Source organism: Molothrus ater, chromosome 22, assembly GCF_012460135.2.
Source record: "Molothrus ater isolate BHLD 08-10-18 breed brown headed cowbird chromosome 22, BPBGC_Mater_1.1, whole genome shotgun sequence".
Taxonomy (NCBI): domain Eukaryota; kingdom Metazoa; phylum Chordata; class Aves; order Passeriformes; family Icteridae; genus Molothrus; species Molothrus ater.
Window position 1 is genome coordinate 374,115 of NC_050499.2, and position 27,394 is coordinate 401,508.

Consider the following 27,394-nt stretch of genomic DNA (forward strand, 5'->3'; position numbering starts at 1 on the left):
GACCTGTCTCTTTATGCAGGAACTCTTCCTATTTTCTAACCTTACATATAACAGAAAGCTACTGAAGTGTTTCCAGAAGCTGTTCTGAAATTTGGTTTAATGGATACAGCTTAATCATAAATATTTTTAAGACTAAGCAGTACCACTAAATAATTTTGTTCTGCAAATGTGATTAAGTAAAGATGTTAAACTGAAAGGAGTCACACATACAAGAACCAGATAGCATGAGCCTTGTAAATGGTTACAATGCAGACTATACTGTGCGGTCTGCATCTCTTTAGGTACCTCCACTCTGTGTCCCAGTCATGATTTTGGCATTCTTTAAACCTTCAAGCTGAAGAGCTTTATGCTTGGTAATATTCTGGATGAAAAAAAGGCCATGATGATTTTCCTTACCTGAGTAACTGCTTTTACTTGCCCTGTGTTGACAGTGGTGACTGGGGTACCCACAGCAGTCTCTGTGATCACATACTGCCCTTGGGGGATGGTCATCATCTGAATCTCTGATGCTAAAAAGTTGCAAATTGGATAATCAAGACCTTTAGTCAAACTCAAAGACAACCTTCAAAGATCATGTCTTATGTCAGAAAGATTTAAAGTCTGTGGGTATTGAATAGAATTCAGGTGATAGGCCTCAGCAGAATTTTGCCAGTTAATACCAGATAGAGATTTGGCAATTCACGCAGAGAAAACACATCCTGTTCTCACTCAAATCATCACAGAATTACCATCCAGAACTGCATGAGCATGAGAAATCATCTTCATGTCACGCTCCTTTTCCACACAATTCTTTCAATAATGCATCCAAATTTGAACAAGTAGCTATCCAACACATGGATTCTTGCTGTATGCAAGTTTCTTGGAATAAAGGAACCCAGTGTGCCTGCCTAAAGTATGTACTGGATCAGTATGGATGATAGTGGAAGAGCTGGTACAACCATTTACATTTGTCTGAAGCGTTATCTTCTTGATATCTATGAATATTAACCACAAAGCTGAATGAACTCTGAAAACACTGTCCCATTTGGTAGCTGGAGACATGGGGCACTTGTTAGTCAGACACACTTGCCAGACAAGTAGTTAGAGCTACTGCTGACACTTACAGTAGCTCCGAAATGAGTTCCAGTTGCTGGGGAGATATGTGTGCTGGACTGAGGAGCCTTGCTGCTGCTGGAGGGCTTGGTTTGGTGTTGATGTAGTTGTCTGTATCTGTGAGGGGCTGAGCTCCTGCTGAGGTTGTTGCGAGGAGGGACTCAAAGGCTGACCCCCAGCCTACATGGAAAAAAAAGTGCAAGTGTTCTTGCTGTAGTGAGGATTGCACAGCTCTATGCTGTCACAAACACGGCCTTCTCATTAAAGGAAAACACAGGATGGGTTCCAGAGCATATCAAACACAAGAACTGAACTCTCTCTCCTCCAGCTTGCTTCACTCTATGGTAAATAAGCCCAGACCAGGAAACTGAAATAGTGATATTGTTGCTTGCCAAAGTGAGTCTGTGGCAGAGACCTGAGATTAGAGGCTAAATTCTACCCAAGAGCATGAAGAGCTGCACTTCAAATCTTTGAGGAATGCCAGTTTCCACTTACATCTTCCAACTGACAAACTTCATTTAGCTGCAAACATGTCTGTTTCCAATCATTTATCTCTCCTTTGTACATATTGTTGAGAGGAAAAAACACCCCACACCAAAAAACCCATACAACAAATACCAAAACAAACCCGCAACAAAACACCCCCATACACCTTGAGACATCTGGGCACTGCTTGATGATCTCAATGCAAGAGTAATTTCATGTGTGGTCCTTTAAATGAAAAAGAAAACACTATGCCCTGCATCAGCACATGCAATATGCCAGCTGAGTAGGCTGGTAGGGAAAGCATTTTCTGATGAGAAGAGGGAAATACCTGTGATGATGACTGAGTTGCTGGTGATGGCTCTGTGACCTGGATGTGCTGCACCTGGATGGCATGTTGGGTGTATGTCTGGGGGTCATGGAGCTGCCCAACATCCACTGTGGAGTGCTGGGACTGGTGAGGTGAGGTAGCCTGGGGAAAAAATTAAGCAGAGTTCTTTACCTCAAATTCTTTACAAAAGCAGCCACGTAAACCTCTTCTGGGACACAGAGTCTGGAATAATGAAGCAGGAGCCTTAGTGGAGCACACCTGTTGAGCCTTGTTGAGTTTCTTTGCACCCCGGGAGATAAGGTACATTTAATAGATGTAATGGCACAGAGATGTTCTATCTCAGTGATACCAATGGAAAAGACTTGCCTAACATCATTCAAGCTGTTTGTGGCAGTGGCTGGACCAAACCAAAGGGCTCAAAAGCCAGGATTAGTATTAACCCCTTCTCTGTAATCATCTCTCTGTACAACATATACCTACTCGAGATTTGCATATCCAATTCTGTAGTTTGACACAGCTCTGCATCAAGACAAGTGCTCAGAGGTTTTTAAAGGTTTTTCTGAACAACACTTGCTAATGATACCAATTGCAGTAATTGAATTACAAATTTTGGATATTTATAAAATTAAGATCTTGCTAATATTACCTGCAGGAATCAGTGGTCATGCTCTTGTATTGTTACAACAGCCACAGTCACTATCAACTGGGGCCATTGTTTAGGCCTTTATTAACCAAATTCATAATCTGATTTGATAACATGGAATTTCAGATTAAAATATAAACACATGGTAGTTTCAGCTTCCTCCAGTGGGTAACAGATTTCTTACAACTGCCTGAGATATGTTCCTCAGACCAGTTGTCCTAAGGTGACGTTATGATGCTTGTATCCCCATTCATGTGTTCAGTTTATGCTGGATATTATGTTCTGTGCCTTTAAGACTGGCTCTGAAGAGTGAAAGTTTTGTTTGGGTTTTCTTATCAGCCTGGCAAGACACAGAGACAGGGCATAGCTAGTGCGGCTTTTGCTTTTCACTTTGCTCTCTGGCTCTTGCTTCTGCTTGCTTTTGCTTCTGCTCATTAGTTAGTTTAGCTAAACAGTCCAAATTTCTTCCTGGACTGTTTCTCCTTTCCTTTTTTTCGACCAACTCGAACCTGCTCCAGACTGGGACCTTGGAACACCGAGAGTTTGCACCTTGTGGCCTGCAGCAGCTGCCCCAGCACTGGAGGGACTGAGAACAGAGCGACCACCCCTGAGAGAGACTTTCTGAATTTGTCATCTTTTTCAGAGTGGTGTCATCTGGTGTTGTTCATTCTGTGTGCTGGGTGGTGCTGTGCCTGTTAAATAAACAGGTTCTTTCCACTTCTCTCTGAGGAATTCTTCCCGAACCGGTTGGGGGGAGGGGCCGTGTGGGTTTGGAGATTCTCTACCAAATTTGCCCTAAACCAGGACACCAGTTACTCTAGTTACACTCTGGTTTCATTTTTAGGAGGTTGATGAGCATTAACAGAATGAATATACTAATAGATGCTATGAAGGGAACAAGCAACCACTCTCTGTACTCCCAAATTTTGGCTCTGACTCACTGAGGACAAGGAAGTACAAATCACTCTTGAACTGCAGAAAATGGGTCACCCACTGACCCACCTTTCCAGGAGCTGGAAAACATTCCCAGAGCAGACTTGAGCAAAGCTGCTCAGATAGGTAGAACTACGTCTGAACAGCTTTGATGTGTCTCCAGCAAGCTGACCAAGGCTGGCAGGACTATTTATGCCCATTGCAAGTGCTTATGAAGGGAACTCTATGCCTTATCAGTGGATTTATCTGTAAAAAGTAGCTACAGCACTTTTTGTAACTACTCCTTACCACACTTTTGTGTGCTAGAGCCCCAGGAACACACAGGCTTGGGAGGGAAGAGATCAAAAGCACAGCAAGATCCCCACCAGGTTACTCACCTGGGCCACTTGAACAACCTGCAGCTGTATGTGCTGAGGCTGCTGCAAGCCAGTTGTGGATTGAGACACAGGGATATACTGGATGCGCTGGTAATCTCCCTGGGGAGTCCGGTAATCCGTAGTGAGGGTCTGCGATATCTCTGTCATTGCTTGAGTCAGTAAATCTGTTGTCTGAGCAGGGAGAGAGAGATACAGATCATCATCATACTGATGTACTTCTTCAGGGCTGTAGCTCTTTTATCTACACTTCTGGTGGATCTGGTCATTTTTTCACAAGAGCTTCATGTCCAGAGGTTGGGGTCATAAGTAGTCACCAGGGATCATCAACTAGAATTGCTGTCTTCTGTCTAAATCCTACTCCGGACCAGTAATGGCTAACTTAACATGTCATACATAATAAAAATAATTATTTTCATCTTGTGACATACCAGTGTTCTGTTAAATAATGGAAGTCCTGTATTTGTGAAGAGCTGACTTGGTTTCCAAGTCAAAAAGTAATTTGCTGATATATTCCACCTTTCTTCCTCCCCTGTCAGAGTCACAACTGTATTTCTAATGTGAAAGTCATTTAGTACATAACTTAATCAGGTTTATGAAGCCAACAGCATCCTGATTAAATCTCTCAATTTTCAAGCAAAACAGTCTTTTATCTAGTCAGTCTTTAGATAAGAAGTTTTAAACTGTGATCAATAGGACTTTTAAAACTACATAGTATCCCACAGCACTGAAGGGCACATTTTCTAGTCTCAGCTTTCACTTCAGTGGCAGCTGATGTATTAACAGTGGAGAGATCAGCCACTGGAGATTCATTGTGCTCAGAGCTGTGCTATCCAAAGGATTACAAAAAGATCTGACTCCCTGAACACAGTTTGATCCAGTCCCCAGTCACTGTTAAGCTTGTCCTCTTGATGCCAGGAACTGCACCTCTCACTTCAGGAGAAAATTCCCAGTGAAAATCCAGGAGATGTGTATCCCTGAGTTCATTATGTGGAGTCAGTAAGTCTGAATGAAAGAAGAAAATGGATTTGGGGATAAAAGACAAATCCCTAAAGCTCCGGAATGAAATGAACAGCTCCTGACAGTGCAAAATTGGACCACACAGGCTTAAAACCAGAAGTGATCTCAAATAATGTCCTAATACGGGTTTAAAAGTGGTGTCTGCCAAATAAACCAGGGTTACTAATACCAGAAGGCTCCTGTTCTGTGCGTTTCCCTGCACTGCCCTTGTGTGCCTCCAGTCCTTACCACAACAGTTTCTCCAGTTGTGTTGTCAGTGGTGAGAACAGCTGGCGTGGAACTGATGACAGCCGTCGCCAGTGGCGCATGGATCGTGTTTGGGAGCTGAGCAAACTCTGGGTGCTTCTTGCGGATGTGCTGCACCATCTTTGTCTGCAGAGAGAAGCAAAGGAGCGTTGGAAGGATGGTCAGTAACTCTGCTCAGGGCCACGTGAAATACAACAGCCTGGCCAAACATAGCTTTTATGTTTCTCTCAGCAAAACAGCCTCAAGATTCATACTATGAGATCCTCCAGTCAACAAAGTTGAAAACAAGGAACACAAACCTACTGCTGATTAGAGGTGACACTGAAGTATTGTCCTCAGCAGGTTTTTACCCCAATATCGCCAAATGTTTTATGACTTTTTCCAAAGGTCATCTTTTCTGTGTTTTGTTTCCCTGCTCATCTCCCCTGTAACTATCAGAGAGCAGTTTTCAAGCCCTTCCATTCATGCTCATGCTCTGGTAGCTTTTCAGCACAAACCCTCTATTCATGGAATCTTTTGGCCCTAAAACAACCAGACTGTGCCTGCACTGTCAGCACACAGACAAAACAGCACCTTGACTGAGAAGAAGAGAGGTCTGCTTGCGGACAGACAGGTGACGGAGACCATGGTGAAACAGCATCCCCAGGGAGAGGCTGTCTGAGGCCGGAAACCCCCATACCTTACTGCTGTATTGCTTGGAACAGTGAGGGCAGCACACTGGAGGGGTGGCAATGGTGCCTGTCAGCTGTGTGTGGGTGCTTAGCATAGGATCTGGCTCTCCCGGTCCTGCAGGACGCAGTTTCCGGATGCTTGGAGGTAGCTCAGCACCAGGATGATTTTTCAGGATGTGTGCTTTGCGTTTGCTGGCACTCTTGTACACCTGCAGGGCAAAGATTTGGATTAAAATGGTGCAACCCTGGTGTCTGCACAGGAAACAGATCCCAGTTATCTTGATCTGGAAGGTCTGCATGTTGCTTTAGAAAATACATTTAGTTAAATTCCCAAACAATTACAAAAAAAGGCATGAACATACACCTTCCAGTGTTTCACCAACCTGTAAAAGCAACTGACTCCTTGTGTAGCAGAGAAGCCTTTTGAGAACGTATTGTATGCCATAACCAAACACCAAAGCAGGACAAGGAGGTAAGAGAAAATTCTTCTTGCCATATTTGAAGATCATATGCCCAATGTTAATTTGTTATGACAGTTGATATCTCTACTTGACACAGAGCATCAAACTGTTTTAGTTTAGTGATCAACATAGTTGATATAGTTCTTTTTTTGATTTAGTTCTTTTTAGGCACATCAACAAACAAATACTATCTAATAATTAAAACTATTTTTTCTCCCCTCAAACAAAAGGAAAAGAGGCATCACAGAAAGACATATTGAGGATAAAGACAGTCAAAAATACACTCCCTAGTAAATAAAGGTCCCCAGGCATAAAAGGCAAAGGAGAATAAGAGCAAGAACCCAAAGGTACTGCAGAAGCAGCTTCAGGCTCCACTGACCACTGGAACATGACCTAGTAAGCAGCTTACAATAAAAGATGCTAAAGACTAACTTTTAGAAATGCAAGAGTACTTACTGGCCAGGAATTATACGCAGAAGCATACTTAGTCCTGTGCTAACACAAGCCTAAGAGTCAGTGACTGTCTGCTGGATAACAGTACTCAAGTTTTCCAATGCCAAGCACAGCAGAAAGGGGAAAACTACAGCTTTCAATTAGCATTCCACTGCCTTGACCTAAGTGCATTTTATTGTCTTTTTCTTTTTACAGTACTGCAGGAATGTTGCTGGCAAGCACCTCAGAAAAGCTACAAACCCCGCCAGAGATTTCTACGCAGAGACAAATTGGTTGCATCCAGGACTGGGACTGAGCTATCCTCCGATGGGTGACTTCCCACACACCTTATCGCAGTATTGACAGAAGTAATCTCTGTTGGGTTTTATGATGGGCAACGTGAGCTCTGGCACCTCTTCTATTTTCATGTCTGGATGTCTCTTTGATAAATGATTCACCTTAGGAGAAACAGAGGACAAGAACATATTACAGCTGAAAGCCAAACAATTGGTGCTTCTTCCAGACATGGGTAACAGCCAAACCAAAACTGAACGATGCAAGCCAGCAGCACTGGAAGCATTTGCTGCTGCAAGGGTTATTGTGCACTCATATTTAACTGCTGAAGGTAAATGCGGTCTTGCTAGGTCTCATTTACAGTTTCTCTAACCAAAATTAGATAGGAAGGGGTGAAATAGTTTGCCAGAATTGTCTTGTAGGTGATATCTGAGAGTGAGGTAGTGTGAAGGGCCTCTGCCCAAATCAGAACCCTCATGAAACCTTAGCAAACAATCTCTTGCCACAGAACAGCCTTTATCCAGAGGCAAGACATGGCCAGAAGAGGACCTGGAGAAGGGGGAGAAACAAAAAACAAGAAAGACCGCCAGGAAAACAGAGGCAGTAAGGCTGAACAAGGCAGTATTTTCAGCTCATGTCCTGTTAAATACAGTACACATCAGACAGCATTACTTAGTGTTGAATTATGGTACTGACAACCAGATGTACACTGCAGGCAGTAAACATGTGCAAATTTGCTGAAGAGGTAAAACACACAGGTTTAAAAAAAGATTGATCACCTCAACTCAGCTACAAAATTTGCCAAAATTTGTTTCATAGCATCCTGGCTGGATAAGACCAGATTGGACGGGGCTTGGAGCATCCTGGTCTAGTGGAAAGTGTCCGTGCCCGTGGCCAGTAGGTGGAATGAGATGAGCTTTAAGGTCCCTTCCAGCCCAAACCGTTTTATGATTCTTGTGTTCCAACACTGGAATTCCATCTTTATTCCTTACCTATTCATCAGAATAGAGTAGAGAGGCTGTAACAGCACCCAGGCACTCACCAACATGCCCCTGCGGCGGAAGCCCATCATACAGAGGCGGCACTTGAACATGAAGCTCTCATAGTCAGTGGATGCGATCCGGGGCTTGAAGGTTTTGGAGCGGCTGATCCGATCAGCCTTCTTGGCCTCCCTCTCTGGGTTGTGCATCCTCTGCATGTGCTCTCGCAGTTTGTCCTTCCTCTGGGAAGGTGAAATTGAGGAGAAAAATGTCAGCAACATCACAGAAACTGCCATACTGCCTGTTATGCATAAGAGCCACAATTTGAGTTGTTCAGGGATCTCTCTCCAGAGAGGAAAATTTTCCTCTCAGAAAAATGTGTTCCTTCACCCAGAAGTATCTAGTCTCTCAGTGTCCCATCACAAACTCAGTGACAGGAAGCAGGCTGCTGCCACCACAGTTTACCTGGCTCACAGTCTGCTCTATCTGTTCCAATGGGATTTGAAAAGGCATCTGGATGACATGTGCTGACAAGATGGATGCCATGGACACAGGCATCTTGGCCAGGAACATTATTAAGCCACTGGCACCAGCAAGTTAACTCAACTGTTATAAACAATGTAACCCAAACACCTGTCAATGGAGATGTATGATGTCCCAGTTCTTAATGAGCAGATAGAAAGTTCCTTTGCTATTAAATTATTAGGAATAAGATCTGTTTGAAATAAGATGCTGAGGTGACTTTGCCCCTTGACCTTCAGAAATGGATGTCATAGCTCACACAGGACACTAAGCAACGCATGCAACTCACAGGCAAGTCTAGTGTGTTTACACGTGCTATTTTCTTTCACCTTTGAGAACGTGAACTTATTCCCTTGAAGGAGGATAAGCAATAATTTTTTTTATACTAGTAATGATCCAGCCAAGAGCCACCTCACCTTAAACTGCTTGCCACAGGTGGAGCACAGGAAGTCTTTGCGGTCTGAGTGCCGCAGCATGTGGAGTCGCAGCTTGTCAGGGCGGCAGAAAGCCTTGTCACACTCTGTACACTGGTAAATCTTCTCAGAATGGAAACTGCGCACATGTTTCTTGACCTAAAATGGCAGATCACAGAAAAATGAAGTTTATTCAAGAGAGAAGCGAGTTGTAACACAGTAGGAAACTCTTCGCAATATGAAAGAGAAGGAAGAGGTTTTGAAGGTATGTAATATACTTTGGTTTAAAAAGTATTTGATCAGAACAGTTGATATCTCAGCAATAGTTTCTATGAAGCTGTAACATCTTTATTACTCATCTGGGTGAGTGATTTGATTTCCTCAAGACTGAATCTTGAAGGCATCAGCTATTGTACAGTTGAACTTAATGGGCAGTGAAAGTCCAAAATGTACCATTTGCACAGAATCGCCCTTGAGTAAATAAACTCATCTGAGGTTCATTATCTTCCTTTTATTTATAAGAAACCAAAACATAGGGAATAATTCCTTTCAATCAGACACAATGAGCTTGCAATTATAATTGGCAAAGAAAAAAAAAATATTCAGAACAGCATTTGCACACCATTACTGAATGGCAATTACTTCTCCATACTCTGGGACTATCCTTCACCTCTTCAGACATCTAGAGGGGTATTTTTTTCCTCCCCCCAATAAAGGAACTAATGAAGTTTGACATCTGAAATGAAAGCACTGTTCAAGAAATGGATCATTAATTAAATCCTTATCATCTTCTAATACTGATCATACACAGAACAACTTGGCATCTCTACCTGTTCCACATAGAAGGATTTCAGTAGGCAGCAGCTGACTAGTCTTAATTATCCACACAGCAAGAAGAGAAAAAAATTATTGTTAGGTGTCAAAATACAACTGAATAGCTGGAAAAAAAGCCATGGGACTTTCAGTCATTTGCATTGGGAAAGTTTACAGGGAATTAAGTTGCAGTACAGCATTTCTGAATCGACATTCTTTCTTGCTGAAGATTTACAGAAGATAAAGGACTTCTTCCAGGATGGAATTATATTAGTGAAATCACTTTCCCCCATCCTTTCCTCTTTAGTCTAGTGGGTAGTCTATCTGTTCTTATTACTGATCTAAACTGGATTTCTACATTTCAGTTTCACTCAGGCAGCTCAGTAAGACACATCAATTTCTTTGTCCCTAGGAAGGATAATGAATATGTGCACGGTCCATCTCAGTTTTTTCTTACTGAACATGGAAATAGAATCTTTAAATTCTACTAATGACCTTGTCCAAGTGCTCAGCATAGTGCAGAGTAGCTGCATTACTCACTGCTCCAGTGCAGTGTGCAGGGAAGGAGAATAAAGTGCCCAGCTGAAGCTCAGGGGGGAAGTCAGGAAGCAGAGTATCCTGATGTGTTCTGGCCTTTCTTCGAGCTGTTCAAATGAATTATCCTGACAGAAAGCAGGCAAGGGATTAAAGATGTAAAACCCCTCGATTTTTTGTTCAGAGTTTTAATGAAGAAGGGCAAGGTCTGTTCAAGTACAAGCTGAATACAACAAAAGACAATTCCTTTTTGTGCCACGGAGATGTAGTAGTCAGGACCTCTGCTTCAGGAATTTCTTAGGAATAAGGCACCCACCCTTCTGCACTACAGTGCCTTCTAATGACAGATTGAAGCATCACATCTGATGACTTAGTGGACAGAGCACTTCAGTGTCATAAGACAGTGTCTAGCAGTGGTTGGTCACTCTTCCTTTTCAACTTCTGAGGTGGACTCCTGCACCTCGTGAGAATGAACTGCTGTGCAGTTACACATGGAGAGCACTGAGAAACCCACAGCCTTTCTGAGAGACCCCCAAAGCAGTGCTTCAGATCAGTACAGCATCTCACCTGGATAAAATCTGGGAAGCGTTTCTTGCAGGTGGGGCAGGTGAAATAGCCATCATTGACATGGATGGCCACGTGATCCTTAAGGAGATCCAAGCGGTCAAAGGACTCAGGGCAGAAAATGCAGGAGTATGTTTTCTGGTCCATGTGGAACTTCATGTGGCTCTCGAGGGCACCGCTGTTGATGAAGCCCTTGTTGCAGATGTCACAGGTCAAAGGGCAGTTCCCTTCCCGCCCATGGAACCGCAAGTGCTGGTCCAGCTTGTCCTTCTCCCGGAAGGCCTTCCCACACTGCAGGCATTTGAACGGGCGGAATGATTTCCGGATGAACAGGTGTTGCAGAGCTGCATTCTGAAAGAAGCATCCAAGAGACCATTAGCTTTCATTACCATGTATAGATTCCACATCCATATATATTCAGGATTAAATATACCAGATAATTAGTGAACCTAAACTTCAAGAAATTATTTTCCATCATATTTGGCCTCCAATTTACAGCAGGGGAGGCTGTGACAGACAGAAGTCAGGGGAGACATCTGCAGCTACACCCTGAGTTAGTGGAACGCAGTACAGGAGTTTCCTCTACATCCCTGATTTCTTCTGATTTAGCTGACTTTCTTTAAGCATGCAATTTTTCTGTAAAATAAAACTAAGTCCTCTCTGAAGCACAGACCCGAGCCTGAGAAAAGCTGCAATTCCAGCTGATTATTTGGCATCACATCATAAGTTCAGCCACCACACAAAGGAATGGTGAGCCAGCACTGTGTGTTTCCCTCAGAAGCAGGGCTTATGAAATTCCACAGCCCTTTACAAGATCACCTTTTGCATCAAAGATCACCACAGAGATGTGCAGCAGTGGTTTAGCATTGTCTGGAGAACTTCCAGTGGAACATACATTCAAGAAATGCTGGTCTGAACTTTTTTACTATTGCCACAAAGAAGGACAGAGTTTCAAAATATGATGACAAAGGCAGAATGGCAGCCTTATCAGCAGCACATAAGACCTTGTGAGCAATTCTCCGCTTCTACTGTGCACAATGTCTCTTCTCAGCCCCTATTTTTTTGGTGTGCGTTTGCCTTCACTCTGCCTTTTCTGTAACATTTCATGATTGTTCTCTGTTTTCTCTCCTTACCCTTCAGATAAATGTTATAGAGCCATCCCAGTCCTGACCCAGTACTCTCTGCTGGAGGAACAGATGCTGCTGGATGCACTGCCTATAGAAAGGGGGAAGGAGGTCCTGCACCTGCATTTCAGTATTGGATGAGAACTTTCATGTTGGATAGTTGCAAAGCTGGAATTGAGTCCTATGAAATCCCCCAGCACATTGTCACCCATACTGCACTCCAAGTATACTGCAATGCTCCATTCCTCTGCAAGAAGTCTAAGCAATATCCACTCTTCTCTCAAACACTTCTATAAACCATTATTTATTGATGTCTTTTTTCACATTAAACACAGAATCTACATCATGATAGTTAGAGAAATAATGTGGAAGAGCATAAGTTTAAGTTGCATATTAGTAAGAAATTTTCAGCTGTGAGGGTGTCGAGGCCCTCTCACTGGCTGCCCAGAGGAGCTGTGGCTGCCCCATCCCTGGAAGCACACAAGGCCAGATTGGATGGGGCTTGGAGCAACCTGTCATAGTGGAAGGTGTCCCTGCCTATAGCAGGGGCATGGGACTGGATGAGTTTTAAGGTTCCTCCCAGCCCAAACCACTCAGATTCCACTAGAATATTGCTGACACTTCTGCACACAGGTGTTCCATATGACCCACTTCTCCATGAGACCCATTCATGACTTCTGCAAACAAATTTCCTTGGTTTCCTGTCTCCTTTGCTTGTGGGAATGTGGCAGGTGACACAACTGACATTTGCTGTGTCTCTTAAGTACACACCAACAGCTGACACTGATTAAGTAAAGGTATGAGCTCTTCTGCAGGAATGAGGGAACAACTTGGGAATACTGTGAAATGCTGTGCTAAGAATTAAATTTATGAACCTCAAAGATCCTTTTTCACCATCTGAAATGCAGAGGGAAACCTAGACTTTCATTCCAGAAAAGAACAAGAGAGCAAATGTTTTGCTACCAAAAAAAATATTAACACTTTAATACAGGAGCTCCAAACAGGGCTTCCCAGGAGTTGTCATCATCACTATTCTCCATTTTACACGTGGAGACAATGGGAAACAGGGATCTGCTCTAAGTCATACTGGGAATTGGAAAGACAGCCATGCGCTGTGCAAAATCTGATGTGCTGCTTGGAGTTCAAAAGATATAATTGTCCCCTTAACCACAGGGAGATGCTAATAAAACATAGGTGAAAAGATGTATTTCAAGTCCTGAATTGCACTATTGAATTTTGATCACTGGTACCTTAGCAGGGAGCTGACTGCTAATACAGCAGGCCAGACTCAACATAGCCCTGTTGTTATCTCAAGGGCTACAGAATGTGAAATGTTTTACTGCTTTTTGCCTAGATAATCTATCAACTATTAAAACAGAACCAAAGAACTAAGTGTTGTCTCATTAACTTGTAGTATTGATCTGGCACAAACAATTGTGCAAACAAATCTTCCAAAACTTTAACACTGATATTATGGCTCTTCATCCAAGTAATTTACTCCTATAAAATCCACCTTAAATCTACAAAGAACTGGCATGAAAAGAACTGGAAAAATGCAAATTGTTATTCAGGTAACACTTAGTTCTGGACACTGGTTACCTAAAGAAGAATGAATGTGACGATTTATGGTGCAGGGTCAATCAGGGAAACACTAAACAGGAGTTGGACCAAACAACATGGAAGGCAGTGCTGATACGTACCATTGGATTAGATACAGGAGAAACCCAATGAAACAAAAACCCAAACCTACCTGCAGCTCCAGCTGAGCAGGCAGCATTGAGAGAGAAAAAAAATACTTATGTTATGCAATGGACTTGAGAAAACAGAAGCCTTGACTTCTGCAGGTGACTACAAGGGCTCTCCCAAATAGAGTTTACTGCTTTGAGGTTTTTGCCTCAGGGAACACTAAACCGATCTTCCAGGTTTAGTCTGTAGTTAGTAACTGCTCAAGGGGAGTTAAAAGGGCAAAGATAAAAACCACAGTTAATCTTGAAGATGTTTTGTGACCTTTCCTGTTTTCCTAGGGCTCATTAACAGGGATGCAATGTGCACTGTAGAACCATAGTGAGAACAGAATGCTTTCAGCAGAAGGGAATAATTAGGTCAGGATGACAACAGGATAGGGAGAAGGAGAGTAAAAAAGTTAAGGAGAAGGGACTTTTTCTAACCTCATTTTACTGGCCGTGCTCCATTTTACACAACTACTTGCATTTCTTTCACCATGAAGGAAGTGACTGTGCTTTCCAAATCGTATTCCTATCCCTCCTGTTTCTGGCATTAGCACACAGACACCCTACATACTGCCCAGAACTGAACTAAAAACAAAGATTCATTTTGACTGTGGACCACAGTGTTCTTCTAATTTTCTACAAGAGTTCTTCAAGGATGCGTGTATCTCTTTTCAATACTAGGGAACCCCCCAACTGCCATAGTTAAGGTCTGATCTCCAAGGAAACCCCACAGACTCTAAAGCAGACGCTAAAAAGTGAACTGATCCTATCAGGACTTGAACCCTGGGGCAGGACAAATCAGTGCTTCCACCTAGCATGAAAACACTCTCAGAGCACCACTGTCTTAAGCCTTAGAAAAGCTGAAGTAATTCACAAAGAATGACTGGTTTTGAAAACTAAATCCTATCTAATTAATAAGGAAGAATAAGAGATACACAGGTTTCAGAATCATAATCAGAAGTCAGGACTTTTTACCTGTTCTTTGGAAGTGAATAATACCACATATCTAAAAACCAAATGTTTGCTTGCTTTTATTATGAAGTGCATGCTATTGTAGGCAGGTGCTGTGTGAATGTTCAAAGGATGATTTTTTAAAACATGATGCTTGCTTGTAGCAGACCCCATGGAGCTGGCGAGAGCTCCACGGAGGATTGAGACTTAACAGTAGGAGCTGCTGAGTCACGATGACACAGCAAAATAAGCTCCTGTCTCTGACCCTCCGCCCCATAGCCTTATCTCTATAACCTCATAGGTCATTCTCCCTGACCCTTACTATTGGACAAGTTTGGATCCCCCTATGCCCTATAAAAAGGGGCTGTTTTAGCCCATTCAACAGAAGAGCTGTCGCTGGAACCCTTCACAGACTCCCCAATAAACCATCGCTGTGGAACACCAGGACCTCTCCTTCTCTGCTCTCACGTCTGCTTCTGCCTCAGCCAAGGGTGCCCCAGTGAGCAAGCAAAGAGCTGAAATCTTAAGAGAGCTGATAATCACTAAAGAGCTGGCAATCACCAAGCTTGCTTAGCGTAGCCTGCGGCGGCTGCGAGCTGACTGGGTATTTGGGCACTCTGTCCCCAGAGGGATTGAGCTATCCAGACTACTTTGCATTGCTCGATGATAAGGCCAAGATCGAGGCTTTATTATACTTGCTGGTTTAGTCTTATCTCAAGTGCTCATTGCTCACAGTCTGATGCAATATGGAAAGATCTGTGCAACCATCCATCTGCCATTCTGCCAGTGCTACTGGCTTGAAACATCTCCAGGACTCTGCTGAACATGAGCTGCCAGATAAAGGGAAAGTTCGGAAGACTTGAGATACAAACATATCACTGAACCACCACTGCACTCCTCTAAGCTTTCATCCATTTGTGATGAATTTACAGAGAACAAAAGCAAAGTCACAAGACAAAGAAGTAACTTCAGAATTTCTGTCCTTTTCTTCCTACATTAATTATTTGAGAGGATCCTAAGTTCACATCTTGGGTTCAAAAGTTCAGGGAAATGGGCAATGCTTTCTTTTCTTTCTTGAGGATGCTGTAGCACACTATAAGGAGTACATCCCCATGCTCTGTCAAAACTTCAGCATCTCTCTCTGTACTCTATTATACACCCTTCAAAATCCATTCAATAAAAAAATCCCACAAGATTTTAACATATGAAAATGAAATCACTGGTAGAAACTTGTCATTCAGAGACTGCAAGCATTTTGTGTGGTTAAAGACTGTGCAGTCTTAATGTGCCCAAGCCGAACTCTTCCTTCAAGACATGCCACAACATTTTTGGGGTAACACCACCATCAGTCTTGCATATATATTACTGTAAAGTGCAAGCAAAATTTGGTTCAACATCTTCCTACACAGAATACTCAACATTTTTCTAATCCTTCCTCATCCCCTAAAAATGACATCCCCTAAAAATGAACCCTTGCCCCACTGCAGCTGTTTCTTTCCTTAATCCAAAGCTAACACATGGAAGAAAAAGATTTTAAGCTAAATAAACTGATCTCCCAGTTACAAATATTCAAGGATTTGAATTTGTGCTTGAATCATTTCCCACCCACACAGAGTAGAGAAAAACCAGCTCAGCCAGTTGACTTAGAGCTCAGGCTCAAAGTGTTTGCTTTTAACACAGGTTTTGGTCTCAAAGGCAGGGTTTTCTACCCCAAAAAAGGACTTTATCACTAAGTATCATCATCATCTAAGTGGATCCAAACTGAGGTTGTGGTTCCTCTTCGGCAATTATTTGCAAGAGAGTTCTGAGAGACACAGATGGTGCTGTGAGCAAGTCATTAGTATGTGCCACAGCACCAGGATTCTGTCAGTTTGAAGCACCCCTGCCTGCCAGTTTGGATGGACTGTGTTTCCATGCAAGAATTACTGTGATAGAATTCAATCAGCTCCAGCTCCTGACCAGTTCTCATTAACACCTATGAGATACTGGTCCTTTATTTTGTCTTCCTCTCAGTGCAAAGAAAACTGCTATGAATGAGATGCTTTATTTGGGATTTGGAAATGGATCTGACAGTGAAAGGAGGACCAGCTGGCCCTGGCAGGCAGGCCTGGCATTCCCTGGGTTACAGTGGACGTGATCCCTCATCCTCTGTGCTTACCCTGATGCGCTTTGCTCGCCTCATGTCATCTGCTGTCACGGAGCTCTGTGTGGACACCGTGTTCCCCTCGTGCTGTGGCTGTACATGGAGCACGTGGTTTTCCTGCTGCTCCAGTGCTCCCTGTGGCTCTGTTGGCACTGGAGTCTGTTCCTGCTGCTCCAGCCCATTCAGTGGGGCTTGTCCGGCATCATCAAACTGTCCCTTGCTGGAAAAATGCAGCAAGTCCTGAAATCGCAAATCATACAACCAGTGATTATTCCCCCCACCCACTGAAAAACACTTTTGATAGTACTTAGCAGACAACAAGATTTGTACATATTTAATCAGAAACTATAAACAAAACAGCATAGTGTAGTGTCTACACTAACTCCAACAGTTCTCCTACTGTGTCCACTGCTGCTTTTGGCATAATCACTTTCACCTACAGCAGTGTCACCCAGAGCACCAGGGAGGCAGTGCTGCAGGTGGGTGACTCTCCATGGGCCATCCCTCTCTCTGACCAGCCACGGTCATTACGCTTTCTTTCTCAGCATTCCTACTCACCCATTCAACTCAGCAACAAGGATGCAGTAAATAATAAAATGCAATAAATAATAAAAACATAATAAATTCTGGCAGCAAAACCAATCAGCATTATCTGGCTGATTAGCCAGATAATAGCCAACAAGGCTGTTCTGCACTCAGGACTATTTCTGCTTTAACCAAGGCGACTAGTGCAGACCCAGGAAAGAATTTCTGTCTCATGGAAACTGTTGTCACTTTGAAACACGGTGTGTCATTTTGCAGTGTCTTCTCCTTTCTAAAGAACTATCTGGAGTGCCAAACTGGACTGGAGAGTGACAAACAAGGTGATCACGCTGGGCACTATGTGGTTTTTTTATCCAGTTTCAAGCTCTGCATGCATCACTTCCATGTATCACACAAAGCGGTTTTTCCTCCCCTTTTGCATTAGCATAATAGGGAGGTGTTGTGAGCAGGAAGCACATGCCAAAAGTCTACATTCTTTTCCTGTGAGTTCCAATAACTCTTCTGGAGTGGAATTATCTTCTATTACATAAAAAAAACCACACAGATCCTTATTTGACACCCCATAATGCAACTGAAGAAACTTAAAAGCACAAGCTAAGAAACAGAACACCAGAATTAATTTTGAATTTTGTCAGTTGAAGGCTGGTGTTGCCAAAACACAAAAGCGGGTGTGGGAGAAGAAAACCAAGGAATGAGGCCCTTAAAGACTGTGAGTGCTTACCAGAAAGAGACCCTTAGTAAACAATACACAATCTCAGTGTCCAGCCCAACTTGGGTGGCAAGTTTCCACCTTGCTGACACTCAGCTGTGTTCTCAGCATCCTGACTCTCCAGTTCCCAGGCAGAACTCGTGCCCAGCTTTAGCGAGGTGAGCAGACCTCCAAGGGCTTAGGGCATCATCCTATCCCACTGCACAGACATGCGTGAGCCAGCTCTGCGCCATGCTCCAAGCTGGCAGGACACAAGCTACCTCCAGTCCAGAGGCCACCCAGACACTGGACTGTGCCCGCCAAGTGCCATCTCCCCAGAGTGAAGGGTTTGGAACCAGCATTAAGTTTATTTGTCTAAATGAGGCTGGCATGTGTCATGTCAGCCTGTAGAGAGGGTGAGTTCATAACTGCCTTCACCTAATGCAGCATTTAGGGCATTGCAGCAGAATTCACAGGCAGAGTATACTGTATGCATCTGAGTCAGCACAGAGCCATGACCCAGTGAGGAGCCAGAGGAAAATTACCACTCCAAATATCAGCTTTCAGCTAAGTGATAAACCAGAGCACTGATCCCTTCTGTCACTGCTCATAAAAGGACTTAGTGGTAACCTAAGCACAGTCACCATCAGAGAATTTAGTTTTTTACTTAAATGCATCATATTACATCTCTGCAGAATATAACCAACAGCTACAAGCAAAAGAACGTTTTGCAATAAGCCTGCCTACAGGAGGCCCTTCTGTTATTATTAAAACATCATGGAGAATCATATCTCAAACTGATTTAATTCTACCAGCAACAGTTTTAAGAGCAGGCTGATCTCACATTCCAGAAAGGACAAATAGGAGCCTAAACTCCTATTACAGTTTTACTGTCTAAATTACTTCTGTGAGGCTGCTAAACTGTCACAATAACCCAACCTCACTGCTGAGTGCTTTGGAGTGAAACTTGCTGCAGAAATCCAAGTGATTTTACAGGTTTTATAGTAGGGAAGTAGTGGGCTCTCCTGGCAGAGAATTCCAGCTAGAAACCAAGAATTACTCATGTGTAAGTCCAAAGCACACCTTCAGTTTGCACTGATGCCCCAAATTCTTTTAGTCAAGAGTCTATTTAGTCTATTTTTTTCCCTCCATTTCCAAAAATATACCTGTGTTCCTTCTTCACACTTTTCACCATTTTCACTGGTTACTTCTATGCGCATAAATTTGGGAGGGCGCCCAGGGCGTCTGCCTGGTCCGAATCTCCTCTTTCCTCGCCCACGACCCCGGCCTCTGGTTCTGCAGAATACAGGAGTGCTCCAGGTTAGATACAAAAAAAGACTAATTTGGATTCTCCACTGATTTTATGCTTTCTTTTTCAGCATTCCTACTCACTCATTCAACTCAGCAACAATGATGCAGTAAATAATAAAATACAGTAAATAATAAAAACAGAATAAATTCTGGCAGCAAAAACAATGGGTTTCTGCCTGGTATCTATTTCTTTTGTGCTTTATGAGAAGCCAATGTTCAGAACAGATTAAAATTTCTATCAGGAATCATGGGACCAAGAGGACTACTTGCTTCCATCCAGCCCTCTGCCATGGCAGACTTCTTCTAACACCCCAGTTTATGTTGTGCTGAGAAGCATTTTCAGCATGCTGGAACAAGTTCACAAGGACACCCATTTAAAATCTGAAGCCATAACATTCCTCCCCAAAAAGCACTCAGCTGTTGATGTCAGGCACTAAACAGAAGGGAACAATTTTGCGTCAAAAAAACTAAACAAAACAGAGTCATTTGCTACATTTCAGGAGAAAGAAGGCACCAATATCTTCTGCTCTGTGACAGGTGTTTGTAGATTCAGTTTTTAATAAGTCAGGATAAACTATCTTGCCAGTGGCACAATGAGACACTACAGAAGCCTTGTTTTCCAAGCTCTGTTATTTCTGTATCTCTGAGAAACACAGTTTTTCAATACTGTGATAATGAAACATTACAAATATTTAAAGTCATTGTCAAAAGAAAAACAAACCAAAAAAACTTTATTAATTTCAACAGTAGCTTATTTCTCTCAAGCTACTTGTTTCACCGAGTCTTAGACCAGTCAGCCTCCTGCTGCCATGATTTTCCATTCTGGTGCTGAGCTGATCTCTCCTGAGTTGGTCACTAAGATTTGCAGGACAAAGCCCCTCCTTTCTGCATGTTTGGGGAAGCACCACAGTGATCCACAAGCAAAGCTAAGGCTGTCAGTACCTGCTGAAGAAGTCCAGCTTCTCGTCGTGGGAATTGAGGTGCTGCTGGAGCTGCTCCGAGCTCACAAAACGCCGATTGCACTCGTAACATGGCCAGTTCTTTTCCTGCTCCCTGAGCACTGTCAGAAATGTCAGTAACACCATTTCACTCATCACCTAATTTTTTTGCCCCCAGCCTCTCTATCCTCTGTGGGTCAGATTTCTCCCCTGAAGGTTAGACAGGCTGCAGAATACCCAGCCCTGTTCTGCTGGTCTTTGCTTTTATATCCTCTGCACTGTGCCAAGACCATAGCTCATTACAGAGACACAAAGATCCCTGGGGACAATTCTCATGGCATATCAACACTGTTAGATATTCAGCGGGATTCTGAAATTCATGCTTGTGTGGAAGAGCATCTACAGGATTGTGCCTCTGGTGTAAGTTAAGGGAGATCAAGGGAAATTTCTAAATCTAAAGCAGTTGCACAGCAGACAGTGAGTACAGAAACAGACCTCTTCCTCGGAGGAAGTAACCTAAAGCTTCCCAGAAACTGAAGCAAAGGCTTAAAGTAACATTCTCATGAGAATAGTTATTGGAAACAAGCCCCAAAAACACAATCAAGATCTGGCTTAACTTTTCCTAACCTAGCAGAAATTTGGGAGCACTATACAGGCCATATACTTGAAAGTAAGGAGTGCAACTCTCAACCACCACCACACTGAAAGCAGAAGAAGATCTCAAGTTACCCTTCCTTTCCTCCTGAGTTATGTCATGGATCTTCTGGTTCACAAACTCGGCATAGGAGGCAGCATACCACACCTGCAGCAGGAGCACAAGGTAACAGGACACTGAAGTGGAGCCAAAACTAATGGAAATTTATTTTAAAATGGGTTTTAAGCAACACATTTACTTCACTTGCCTCAACCACTAACTCTTCTTTCTCCTTCCACCCTCAATAATAAAGTCTGGTAAGATCAATGTGGCCCCACTGAGGAATGTTAGAGCTGTGCTCAGGAAGTACATCCATTTAATTTTAAGGTCTAGCTTCCTAACACGAATGTTTATCTCGCACATGGCTTCCAGTTGTTCTTCAGGAAGTAAGATTATTATCTCTTCAAACCCAGCTATATGACCGTAAAGGATGGATGTCATCAGAGTACTGATACTTGTACCAAGAGGAATGGAAATGTTATTAACTTGGGGGATTTCCCATTTCTTTCCTGCTCTCCTTACTTAGACAATAGGCAGCAACATCCACATAGACCCATTTAAAATGCTTCTGAGCTTCTGAAGGATTGGAGCAACATGGTCCTGCTTCCCAAAACAAAGATCTGCCAGGCTAGCATGATGGACCCACTTTTGTCATACAAGGAATTTCAGCCTTCAGCAAAGGCAACCACAAGAGGCAGGAAGATAAAGTTTACAAAAGCCTAAAAGCAGATGCTCACATTTAGATGAGAATTCTTCCATCATTTCATTTGTTTGATGAAAAAGAGTGGATTTTAGAAAAGATTTCTCAAAGAAGGCATCAACAGATTTTCATCAGGAAAAACTCAAACAAGTTTGAACTTGCAGTGGGCCACAGGCAGAGGTGAGCAGGATTTCAAGGACTCTCCAGCAGGTGCGTCACTCTGCCGGAATCTCACTAGCTGGACAAAGACAAAAACCTGGAGCTCCTGGACTACACACCTAGCAGGCAAGTCAAACCTTCCCAGCTTCAACTACTTTAATCTCTGGACAAAATGTGAATGAATGCCCTACATCCACCTGGGGAAGAAATCAGGTCACCAAGCCTTTCAGTTAGCAAGCCATTTTACCCCAAAAGACACTACCAACACATAAAGTAAGAAAAATTATGCTCCCACATGGAGGTCTGTACAGATTTAAAGTCTTATTTCAAATTGTTTTTAAAACTGTTGAGAAAATGGTATTTGAATACACCTAAAATGGATTTGTAAGATTTCTAGTAATTCAGCTTAAAACATTAAGGACTGATTTCAGATAGTCCTGCTCTTAAAGGGTATAAGTAGGCTTTTGCCCTGATTCAGTAAGTGCACTTACTAAACAATTGTTTTTTCACAAATTGTTGAATTCTACATTCAAGAAGAGATTTGAAGAACAACAAAATTTCCTGATAGCAAATTTTTTTGGTCTCCCCCCCAGTGCCCAAAAAATGTTGAAAATTAAGGCCATCTCAGCCAGCTACACTACTTTGAGCTCAACATAATCAATAAATTTTCAGAGGGAACAAAAAGCAAACTACTGGGAAATCACAATATCCTTTATCATTTTTCACATGCAAAGTTTCAAAAGCTTCAGGAAAGCAGGTAGAAGGAGAGACCACATTCACTTAAGGCATCAGAAAACAAGCCAGGAACACACAGGGCTAACTGAAAGGGCATCCAGAATTTAAAAAATACAATTGCTGCAATAAAAATTAGATTGTATCAGCAAAATATATGCTGTGTAAAGCATGACAGGGAGAGACAAATAATTTACCTATTTTTATTTTAAACTTCTTCATGAACCAAAGCTCATTAAAATGCATATGTTGGTGACTAACTACTTACTGACTTCAGTGATATTCAATTCAGGCCAGGCTTCTTTCAGAGGAAAAAAGTTCTAAAACTATTCACATCAGTAGTAGTTTTTGGCACTTAATAGGCATCAACTTTTAAAGTACTATTTAACCAGTAGAAAAAGAGAATCCTGACACACAACAATGCCATACCTTGAGTTCCTGCTTGGGTTCCACATTTTTAATGGTGGTGTAATAAATGTGGTGGCCGTACTGATAGGCCACTAGGTTCTGCTCCAGGTGATTTTGAGCTGGACGCACAAACATCATCCAGTTACACAAAGCCTCACTGGACAGCTCAAACCACAAGTCCTCTTGCAAGTCTCTGTCTTTTCTGTCACCCTTATCAAGAGAAACCTGTAGCAAAATCCAATCACATGTGACTGTAACTGCCTGGCAGCACATTCAAAACAATTTGACTTACTAAGAAAACTACAGCGCCCATGCAACTGTTACATTAGGGGAGCAATGAAGACATAGCTCATTTTCTCTTTACCAACAGAGACCCAGAAACAAGCAGAAACATACTTAGCAACAGGTAAAGATTAACTAGGGAGGCACAATGGATCCTTCCAAGGTTTTCAGGGACAAGAATCATTCATTAAAGGGGTCAGGCACAGTATGAACAAGTGACTATAACAAATGACACACAGGTAGCTGTAGCTTTAGTAGGCTCCAGAAACATCAGTCAGAAGTTTCGAACTGGCAGACCCACTTTTCCTTTCATTTCTTTAGTCATGACACTGCCTCAAGCAGGAAACAGCATTTTTTTAGCTGAATTTCTCTTGGTTGCTGAATCTGCCTATGCTTGTCAGACACTGACCATCAGAGCCCTCCTAAGACTGTGGATCTAAACTCCAACAAATAAAGGACCAATTTTTCCTAGTGAAACCAGTATGGATAAATGGATAAAAGTCACTCAAATACATTTTACCCCATACCAATTACTTGGCAAGAGGAAAGGCATAAAAATATCTCCTCACCCCTACATCTTATGAATAGAAAGGTAAGAAACATATTTTGAACTGAGGTTACAACATGACATAAAAGAATGGCTGCAGAATTTCCTCAGAAGGGGCTGCTATTTTTATGTCCAGATGCTGCTTCAGCTCATGTGAGAGTGATTCACAGCCTTCCATGTTATGCACCCTATATACACATATATATAGCCTATCACCATAATGCCAGAACATTCACAGGGATTAGTGTGTCACCCTGAATAACAGAGCAATTTTGAAGCCAAAACAATCTGGGTATTTCTTAGTTACATTCGGAGATGGAAGTAAAAAATATCTCTAGTGAATTGATGAAAGTAGAGTGACAAATTAATGAAAATCAACGCTTAGGCACAAATTGATTTCCCCTTTTCTCACCCTTACCTTCAAATGGATATAGCAGTCTTTGAGCTCAGTCTGTCTGACCAGAGGCCCTTCCACAGGCCCAAACTGTGTACGCTTTGGGATGCGCCTTTTGGAGAACACACCTCCCAAAAACCTGTCTATGTAGAGCACCAGGGGAAGGCTCGCCCTCGCCCTGGTCAGCACAGGCCGGTTGGGGATGGGATGCAAAGGTCCATGTTTTGGACACACTGAGGGATGTGCGTTATTACACTCTTCACACCCTGCAACACAAAGGCAGAGAGGACATGACTTTTAGGCAGACACTCACACACCAGCTCAGAGACAGCCTTATCTCTCTCTAAACCTCTTTGGCTCAGCTGTGGGAACACTTATGCCAATAATCTGTCTATATTTCAAAATATTAGACAGGCCAGTGTCCAGCAAAATAGGAACAAATCAGCTCAGAGACTTGACTAGAGACAGAATTTTGCCTTTTCAGTCAAGCAGCCCAATTTGAATTCACATTTCTCTGTGAATCAAGACTCACATTTACTCATTACCGCTAAAATCGGAATGGTTTTTGCCTCTCTTTACTAAAGGTCTAATGGAGAGGGAAGAAAAGGGGGGGGGGGGGCAGGAAGTACACTACATATGACTGCACATGCTTACACAAATCATTGGGATCAAAGGGTCGAGGTGGATCTGGATCCCACTCATCCATGTCAGTGTCTTCCCCATCTTCATCCTCATCTTCATCCTCATCATCTTCCTCTTTTGTTTCTATCCTTTCCATTTGATTCTGCAGAGGTGCTAAAGAATCAGAACCATCCACAGCCTCCATAGGAGGTAACACTTGGTTATGCACCGGTAATGATGCCTGAGGAGAGAATTCACAAACAATTCAAGCTGATTCAATAAACAAACCACAAGGACAAGTAATGAAGGTCCTTGCTAGCCTACCCTTCCTGCTGCCTATGGTAATGGAGAGGAGGACAAGGGAAGGTGCTAAATGACTGCCAAGGGATGTTTTGCATGGCTGGCTGCTGCTGATGGCCTCACTGAAAACACCTGTATTACTCCCTGGCTATACCCTGCCAAGGACTCAGTTCTCAGAAGAAACAGAACTCAGAGAAGTTCTTGATCCTTGCAGAAAGTTTAAAACCAAGTCCAGGCTCTGTGGATATTACCTAGAGCCTAAAGCTGTATTTTAATTTCTTCTGTACAAGTGAGAGAATCCTGCACTTTGGCACACAATCTTCTCTTGACAATCCAACAAAACCAATCTCCAGAGTACAAAGGTAGAGGTCAAGAAAGGATGAGGTAATGTGGAGACTGGATATAAAGCACAGGACTTGAAGAACAGTTGAGGCCATTGCATACTTCCACTAATTTTCAAGTTTAGCCCTTTCCTTCCTTAAAAGAACTGCAACATTTGAAGTTTGGCACATATTTCATCACCCACACAGGTGTCTCAGGTAGAGAACAAGAAATAGTACAGGCAGCAGAGCTGCCTGAAAACACTGGCAAGGAAAGCCAGTGGATGTTACTGTGACAGTCAGCACTACACCTTCTGTTAAGTTCACTTTTCAGCACTGACAGACTTTTAGAGTGGCTGCTCACAGAACCATCATTGAAACAGGTTTCTCTGTATATTAAATATATGATATCCTAAACCCCCATGCATTCCATGGTGAGACAAGGGAAGACAGTAAAATCTGCACTACACCTTTCTCAAATCTCCTCCCATATCACTTAGCCACATTTCATCCCCAGAGATGATGGAACAATGGAATCAGTGAGCTTGTACATGAAAAGGAAAGGGTGCCTGGCAACTTACTCTATCTGCTTGTGGCCCCTGCTCCAGAGCCACTGGCTGGGGGGGGTCAGCAACGCTGCCGAGCACAGACAGGTTGGTGGGATTCATGCTCTGAGCAGCAGCAGGCAAGAGCACCGTTACCTAAAATCACAGGCACTCATTTTAGCACTGCAGCATTTCCATCAGTCACTTAACATGTGGGCAGGGCCCGGCATGCACAGCTCCCTTGAGCCCTGCACTCTACTCAAAAACTGCTGCATTCCCATGGTTTTTGGGGTTCAAATAGGGATAATGGGCTTGGACAGAACCTGTAGTTCCTGGGACAAAGGGAAAGACTTAAAATCTATAGACTTTGCAAATTCTGAATTACCTATTACATATTTTTAAGGTCCTGGGTTCAACTGCACTAAAAACAGATGTTAGGAGCTCTTTAGCTCTTGGTAAAACCAGTGATTTGGGGTCTCTTTTCCTCTATACCCAAATTTACTTTCATTTTCAAGGGAAAAGGTAAAGAAGGACTAAAAAACATTTCCTCATTTTTTGACTTTTTCTTTCCTCAACCAAACCTTGCTAATGGCTGAGGGGTTTAGAAGTAGATAAGCTTTAAGATCCCTTCCAATCCAAATCATTCGGTGATTCTATGATCCAGGATCCATAAAAACCAAGATGGTGTATTGACCTCATGAGAAGACCGACCTCTCAAAAAAGAGGTACCCAACAATTATTTTTCTTTACATTTGGTCACACTATATATTTTTGTTTACATACTTTTTTTTTGGTGCTGTAACAACCAAATTAATGCATATTACATTGTTCTCATCCATTCAGCAATAAAACAAAGCACAACTAAGGAATCACCTTAGTTGTGCTTTGTTTTATTGCTGAACCCCTAGGAATCACCTTTCCTGCCTTTTGTTTCCTGCTTATCTATACAGGAATTTGCACCATTATTTCACGTGACTTTTCATCCTTCTCTACAGCTGATATCATGTGGCTTCTAGTCTGTGTCTCTGACTGTTAAGCAGCTTTTTTGCTAAAATCCAAGCTCTTGGCTCTCTGTAGAGTGCTTAATAAATATCAGATAAAACTGAGAACAGTGCATTGGGCCAGTAGCAAGGGAGCAGACAACAAAATCCATAATGTAAGCACTCAGTCCTAGTACTCCAAACTAGTATGCTTTGTTTAAAGAGGTATTAAGAGTAATTTATGAAACTCCTGAAAAACAACAGCAAAAAGACTTCAGGGAATGGTGCAACGGTGAGGACGAAACCACCATGACAGTCTGGTATTGACACTTCTGAAGCCAAGTGGCAACAAAGAGGCATTATTCCTCCAGTGTGCCAGCAAGGATAGGGTCATACAGATCTGGATCTATTTGTACCCCCTATTAGCATTGCCTACTACTAATCACACCAAACATACCCTTACTTGCACTTCCATGTC

General features: G+C 42.7%; 1 protein-coding gene across 9 annotated transcripts in view; it reads right to left on the reverse strand.

Annotated features, from left to right (window-relative positions):
* Positions 1-27,394, reverse strand: part of PRDM10 (PR/SET domain 10) — a 45,668-nt gene that overhangs the window by 3,614 nt on the left and 14,660 nt on the right. For 8 of the 9 annotated variants that reach the window (XM_054517088.1, XM_054517089.1, XM_036397388.2 and 5 more), the window contains 18 exons: positions 25,973-26,092; positions 24,805-25,012; positions 24,175-24,416; positions 22,949-23,152; positions 20,964-21,036; positions 20,239-20,356; positions 19,152-19,281; positions 16,770-16,994; positions 10,810-11,157; positions 8,899-9,054; positions 8,023-8,202; positions 7,034-7,144; positions 5,802-6,002; positions 5,105-5,248; positions 3,860-4,030; positions 1,907-2,047; positions 1,104-1,272; positions 397-509 (listed from right to left, as the gene is read on the reverse strand). In XM_054517088.1, the coding sequence (XP_054373063.1) occupies positions 397-509; positions 1,104-1,272; positions 1,907-2,047; positions 3,860-4,030; positions 5,105-5,248; positions 5,802-6,002; positions 7,034-7,144; positions 8,023-8,202; positions 8,899-9,054; positions 10,810-11,157; positions 16,770-16,994; positions 19,152-19,281; positions 20,239-20,356; positions 20,964-21,036; positions 22,949-23,152; positions 24,175-24,416; positions 24,805-25,012; positions 25,973-26,092 (3,054 nt within the window). The remainder of the gene's footprint in view (positions 1-396; positions 510-1,103; positions 1,273-1,906; positions 2,048-3,859; positions 4,031-5,104; positions 5,249-5,801; positions 6,003-7,033; positions 7,145-8,022; positions 8,203-8,898; positions 9,055-10,809; positions 11,158-16,769; positions 16,995-19,151; positions 19,282-20,238; positions 20,357-20,963; positions 21,037-22,948; positions 23,153-24,174; positions 24,417-24,804; positions 25,013-25,972; positions 26,093-27,394) is intronic. The other variant, XM_036397392.2, reaches the window with a different exon arrangement.